Source organism: Colobus angolensis, unplaced genomic scaffold, assembly GCF_000951035.1.
Source record: "Colobus angolensis palliatus isolate OR3802 unplaced genomic scaffold, Cang.pa_1.0 Scaffold388, whole genome shotgun sequence".
NCBI lineage: Eukaryota > Metazoa > Chordata > Mammalia > Primates > Cercopithecidae > Colobus > Colobus angolensis.
Window position 1 is genome coordinate 1633221 of NW_012117243.1, and position 7159 is coordinate 1640379.

At 36.8% G+C, this 7159-nt stretch overlaps 1 protein-coding gene across 3 annotated transcripts in view; it reads right to left on the reverse strand.

The window, feature by feature from the left end:
* Positions 1 to 212: 212 nt before the first annotated feature.
* Positions 213 to 7159, reverse strand: part of CEP78 (centrosomal protein 78kDa) — a 35013-nt gene continuing 28066 nt past the window's right edge. For 2 of the 3 annotated variants that reach the window (XM_011954638.1, XM_011954636.1), the window contains exons 12-15: positions 4636 to 4713; positions 3297 to 3463; positions 1740 to 1911; positions 213 to 846 (exon numbers count right to left, since the gene is read on the reverse strand). In XM_011954638.1, coding sequence (XP_011810028.1) covers positions 277 to 846; positions 1740 to 1911; positions 3297 to 3463; positions 4636 to 4713 — 987 coding nt within the window. In that variant the 3' untranslated portion in view covers positions 213 to 276. Of the gene's footprint in view, positions 847 to 1384; positions 1433 to 1739; positions 1912 to 3296; positions 3464 to 4635; positions 4714 to 7159 lie in introns of all 3 variants that reach the window. The other variant, XM_011954635.1, reaches the window with a different exon arrangement.

Consider the following 7159-nt stretch of genomic DNA (forward strand, 5'->3'; position numbering starts at 1 on the left):
CTGGTTCCTTGAGAGTAAAGGCTTTGTTTTGTCCACTGCTGAAAGTCATTGCACCCAGAATGGTATTATACATACTAGCCCCTCAGTAAACAACTGCTGAATGAACGTTGTAAACTATCAAAGGGAAAAACAGACCAAAAATTTCATTATAATAAAAAGTACAGAGAAATCTTCCTTTAGTGGCTTCTAATCCTATATTTTAAGACACCATATGCCATAATAAAAACATAAGAAAATTTATTAAAATTTAAAGGCAAAAACATAATCTCAAAAGATTTAGTCGTATGAAAGGCGTGATAGAGAATGGATGCTTTCTTGAAATTCAAAATCAGATCCAAGAGTATCACTTTCAGAATGTTCTAGTGGACTGGATTTACTTTTATTTGTCTTGGATGAAACAGTCACTATTCTATTTTCTTTCTTGACAGAAACAGATTTTTTCAAAGACCTACTTTTAATTGGTTCATTAACCAAAGAACTAGTTTCCCCAGTTCCTTTGCTTTTCCGGTTTTCAGGAGAGTCAGAGCAGGAATGCAGGTCCTTTCCAGGGTGTTTCTTACCAGAGTGTTTTTTGGTATATTCACCTGTTTTGGTCTTTTTCTCTGAAGAAGATCTGCTATTTCTGGACAACTCCTCTTCTTTTCTTTGACTTCCAGTTCCAGAAGTCGCATCTGGTAAAGGAGAACACATTCTAGCAATGAATCCCTCAAAAGACTCCTGCTGCTTCTCAGTGGCTGGGACTCCCAGGTTGTCGTTGGAAGTTCCTAAGGTCTCTGGAGTAGAAATTGGGACAGGGAAGGAGTCGAGAAGCAAAGGAATTCTAGCATCACCTGTAATTTTCTGAAACTAGAAGGAAAAACAAAACAAAAATTTAGTGACAAACAAAGCCATCCATTAAAAAGTCAAATTCAAAACATCAATGTTATTCTGTGATCTTAGAAGATTTCCAGGTCATTTTTCCCCTAATTATATCTTGCCAAGTGATTGCCAACTCAACTTAGCTATATCCAGAGGTAGGTCCAGCACATTTCAGACTTTTGTGTTTTGCGTAATTATTACTAATTTATCGCTCCCTCATTAAAAAAAATAGAACCTTATTCTATAAGAAAATTAATTTCTTTCCTGTCCTCTATGCACATGTAAGCAGTATCCAATTTGTAAGCAGACTGAGTTTTCAAGTCGTCAGCTGCCGAGACCAGTCTGAGACTGGCTGAGATGGGAGATGGGGGCTCCAAGTAAGGCCAGAGGAAAAGCAGCAGGGGATTCCTGTGGCAGACAAGTTTGCCCCTCCCATTCCCATAACTAGATGATGCGTATAATATACTGCCTGTTTGTTATATATTAATTACTTATTCTGAAAAATTATCTATATCAGTACTTGTACCTTCATTAGTGTTCCTTCATTGTAAGCTGACTGCATACAAATAGAAACCTAGATGAAATATGAATAGAATAGACATTTATAAAATTTAAAATTTAAAATATTTTCTCTAATCTTTCATTTCTTCACTGAGGATAGTCTACTTTAAATCATAAATTTTCAAAAGAACTTTCTTATTTTTTATTTACAACAATACAATATAATGAAATGGGCACAAACTTACTAATCTCAGTCTTGGAAAGGACCCCAAAGATGCTTCTGGTCCCCGAGCATGTGAACAGATCATTATTCTTTTCTTAGTAATTCCCTTTTTGGCTAATCACTTGTAGAATCACTAAGTTCTGTTCTATTCACTTACCTGGATATTTTGCATCTGCCCTAGGGCATTCTGCTTTGGTTCTGGTTTTCCATCTTCAAGTGCCTTCTTTTCTTCTTTAGGTGGATTACTAACAGTAGAAGTCATCTGGGGATGACCTAGTAATTGAAAATCTGACTGATCTATCCCAGCCATTGTGGCAAGCTGCCCAAGCCTGGTCAAGAGAAGAAAAAGAGGAAAAGGCAAGGATTACTAGAATCACATAAGAACAGCTTACATTTCCCGGAACCTATGACCATGAAATACTTCTAAAATCTTAAAACCCATTATCCTACTCCAGACCACATCCCCATCCCTCCCAGTTTCTCAGACCTTCCCACATTTATCCTCTGAGATGAACCATATCAGATCGTACAATCCTTTAAGCACTGTTTCTTCCCCCAACAATGTATTTTCAAAAGAACTTTGAAAATACATTGACTTCATTTCCTTACTTACTCCCTATTTTACATACAGTCTCAGTAGAAGCTGCATTTTCTACCGCATACCTACTGCCTCTCACCTTCATCCCCACACATCTATACCACCTTTCCTCCAGTCCTCAAGAATATGTTTGTTCCTTCCCTCACCAAACCGTTCACCTACAAAACATAACTCTATCAATTATCTATCTCCAACTCTCTCTTTCAGTATCTTCTTTTAGCAAAATCATTCTTGGTTGAGGACCATTGATCCATATCTCTATCTATATCTACCCTGCAGATTAATAACAATTTTAATGTCTAAGACAAAGTTTATTTTAATTCAAATTTATTTAACAAGCAAAGTGAATAAAAGAAAAATTCCTGGCTGGGCGCGGTGGCTCAAGCCTGTAATCCCAGCACTTTGGGAGGCCGAGACGGGCGGATCACAAGGTCAGGAGATCGAGACCATCCTGGCTAACACGGTGAAACCCCGTCTCTACTAAAAAATACAAAAAACTAGCCGGGCGAGGTGGCGGGCACCTGTAGTCCCAGCTACTCGGGAGGCTGAGGCAGGAGAATGGCGTGAACCCGGGAGGCGGAGCTTGCAGTGAGCTGAGATCCGACCACTGCACTCCAGCCCAGGCCACAGAGCGAGACTCCGCCTCAAAAAAAAAAAAAAAAAAAAAAAAGAAAAATTCCTATACATTCCTGAATACTTTCAATTAAAACTACCTTCAATTTAGTCTTTAACAAGAATTACCCTTAACCAATTACTCTATCTACAGCTTACTCTTTTTTTTCTTTTTAAGAGACGGGGTCTTGCTATGTTGCTCAGGCTAACCTTGAATTCCTGGGCTCAAGTGATCCTCCTGCCTCAGCCTCCCAAGTAGCTGGGACTACAGGTGCAAACCACCAAGCCAGATAAGTTTACTCTTTCATATTGGGCCCTCAACCAAGGTACGTTTGTCATTTCGCATTTCTTTTAAAATTAATTCCACATTTTAAAAAATCAAGTGTATTACTTATAATTACACAGTAAATATGACTTCAGGAAGCTATAAAAATTGCTCAAGTTCCTCAGCAAAGCACCATTAAAGTCATGAGGGACGAATGTCATAGGGAGAAAGTAACTAACCCAGCATCTTTAAGGAGATCCAAAAAAGCATGAAACTTCTGAAAAGAATTCTCAATGCTGCCCAAAACACCTTCATCATCCAGGATCATATTTGTCAATGACTGTGCATGAAGGGCTTCAGACAGAGAGAAATTTATATTTCTTAACTGGGCATTTTCATGTTCCAGCTATAAAAGAAGATTGAAAATGTGTGACATGATTTTCTCTCATTATCACCAAAACAGTTTTTATGAAACTAAAATAAAACATTTTTAAAATGTAATTAATTTGCAGTTAATCTAACTCTCCACCAGTAAAGACAGACCATATTACATAACAATCAAAACCTGGAGATAACTGGCAAAACCTCCTACATAAACAATATAAACAGTATTTCATTAATGATCTTTCAAAAGGATCACATTTTTAACAGGTTAAATACATACCTGGATCATTCTATATTTAAAAATTAGCTGTGTAAGGTTTCCCTCAAATTAGACAATGAAATAAAAGAGTAAGCATATTACAATTTGGCTGTTAAGAACTAATTTTTGCCAGTAAAATACTTAATACATTTAAAAGTCCTATTTCAGACCCAATTTACTAACTGTACAATTATCAATATTCCCCCTTTGCTTCTTGAAAATATGTACTCTCCTGCACACCATACCCCTTTATCATCTATTTATCTAATACTACACATAAGTCTAACTCTGGTATTTCTCAGAAAGACCATTGTGTTCACAATGCACCTTTTGCCTTATACAATCAGGTGCTCAACCTTTACTGAATGATTAACTGTCTTCCAAACCAATGCATATACTTTCAGAAATTCCTCCTTAAACTTGCTTTGTAATAATATAGTTATATAGAACGTTCTAGCTTATGCCCTGCTCTTACGCACATCCACCTAATTTAGTCCTCATGGTATAGATTTTTATCTTTCATTGCATTCTTACCAGTTTTCCATTATCTTTTACCTTATTTATTCATTTTCCTAATTCACCATCAGTAGGTAGTCTCATCCCCATCTTTTATGTAATTGTATATCAGTATAAGCCTAATAAATGCATTCTTGAATTGATGCATCATGAACAGAAAATAAGCTCCAGTCATATAAAAGCACAGGAAAAGAAAACAAACTACAAGTTTCACATTTTTAAAAAACATGCTTTTTGGAATACAGACCACACAATCACCAAATATAAGTAAATACAAACATTAACATAGTGTGACCAATTTGCAATAAACTGTATTGTCTCACTTTAAAGTTTATAAAATGTATGTATGTATGTATGAGTTCAAGTTAAACCAAAACCAAAACAAAAAACTCTCAAAAGGTAAGAAAACTTTTATTTACCTCACTGACTCGCTTATCAGCCTTAAGCCTTATCACTCTTTCCTCCTTTAACTGCTTTAGGCACTCCTCCAGTTTTTCCTAGTATTAAGTAATAAAGTAAATATTTTTTATTTAATAAATATGTTATTTAATAAAGTAATTAATTCCCAATACGATCCCCAAAACTCTTCCAGCTGTTGAGCTCACCAAGTGTTTAGGGATAGAGCCAGAAGTGAACTCATATATCAGGATTACAACCTACTGCCTGTATAATATCATACCATGCTAGGGAAATTAATTACCAAAAACATATCAAATTCTCACATTACAGATTTATTTAAATCCCACTCTTTCCAAAATAAATTTGTGATAGCTCACCATAGAAGGCATACACATATGTTTATTGAGTCAGAAATAAAAATTAAGGCTATGAAAAAGAAATTCTATTCTTATTTGTGGATCCATTATAATAGGAAGCCCTAGTAACACACTTAACACACCTGAATTACGTACCAGCAAATTAAAAATCAAGTAATCAATTAAAAGGGACAGGGCTCTTTCTGGTAAAGACTGAAATACAAAAGGAATTAGACATGATGGAGATTCTCCAATTCCCTCCAGAGTGAGGGAAGGAACTCTACTATATACCTACATTAGGAAAGGAAATTGGTACCACTTTCTGGAGTAATCTTTAGTAAATACTACCAATTCTATGTCTGGAAATTTACCCTAAGGAAATCACCAAACATGCGGACAAAGATTTATCTACCAACATAATGTCACAGGACTGTTTGTAACTAAAAGCCTCTAAATTGTGATTGTTAAAAAAAAAAAAAAAAATAGCACATTCATATGATGAAATGTTCTATGGAGCCACTAAAAACAATGATACGGGTCTTAACCAGAGTTAATGAAGGTCGTTTTTCTTGGGAGATGGTCCATAAGCTAAGTAAGATTCTCTGATGTGGAAGAGCATTCAATGATGTGACAAAATATTTTGATAACTTTTTAAGATAAAAGGGCAAATTACAAAATATCCAGGTGTGTGTACCATGCAGAAGTGGTTTTTATTTCCCTCAATGGTTTTCACGATTTTCAAAATTTTTCTCAAAGCGCATGTATTTTTACACTCAGAACACGTTTGAAAAATCAGTAAATGCCCTAATAACTATAAATTCTTTAATGTTTCATTATCAGTTAAAAACAACCAAGTTTTTATGGGAAAAAGGAAAAACAAATTGTAAAATTCCTCTACTTACTATTTACATAATGGTTTTAATGTTTAGAACTGTTATCAAAGAACTTCTAACCAAACATGCAAATAAGCAAAAAACATCACAACTGGAGAAAGAAGACTAAAATCCTACATTCCTAACTAGTTCTAAAAATCACATCAAAGCACAACTACATGAAACTGTTTCTCCCTCTAGTGGAGGAAGTGAGAACATAATGTTACATTTTTATGAAAGCACCCTCCTCAGTACTCCTTTGAAGAGTAATTCACGCTCCTTAAAGAAAATAAGGAAATATGAAACGAAACAATTAGAAAGTAAAATCACTTAACATTCCACTACTTAAAAATGTCTGAAGATAAAGTGTTGTAGTAATTTTCCTCCCTGACAGCTGCTCCTCATCCTCCCTTTTCTATACACGGAAGGGTTGATTTTTTTTCTGGAACACAATCCCAGAAATATCAAATGTTATACTGTACAACAACCCTTGAACATCAAGGGCTTGAAGTATGCAGGCTCATTATACACAGATTTTTTTCAACCAAATGCAGGTCAAAAACACAGTATTCTGGCCGGGCACAGTGGCTCACACCTGTAATCCCAGCACTTTGGGAGGCCGAGGCGGGTGGATCATGAGGTCAGGAGATAAGAGGCCAACATGGTGAAACCCCATCTCTACAAAAAATATAAAAATTAGCTGGGTGTGGTGATGCGCACCTGTAATCCCAGCTACTCGGGAGGCTGAGGCAGGAGATTCACTTGAACCCGGGAGGCAGTGGTTACAGTGAGCCGAGACTGGGCCACTGCACTCCAGCCTGGCGACAGAGCAAGACTCCGTCTCAAAAAAAAAAAAAAAAAAAATACAGTATTCTCCTATGCAAAACCTCATATGGAGGGCTGACTTTTTACATACCCTGGTTCCACAGGCCAACTGTGGGGCCTGAGCATGCATGCATGCATGGATTTGGGAGTATGCTGGAGGATGGAGTCACGGAATAATAACCTGAGTAAACTGAGGGAAGACTGTATGTCCAATTTTATGTTAGACATTCTTCCATTTAACATTGAATCAGAGAACTCATAACTTTGACTTTTTTTTTTGAGATGGAGTCTCGCTCTGTCACCCACGCTGGAGTACAGTGGCCCGATCTTGGCTCACTGCAAGCTCCACTTCCCGGGTTCACGCCATTCTCCTGACTCAGCCTCCCGGGTAGCTGGGACTACAGGTGCCCACCAACACGCCTGGTTAATTTTTTGTATTTTTAGTAAAGATGGGGTTTCACCATGTTAGCCAGGATGGTCTCGATCTCCTG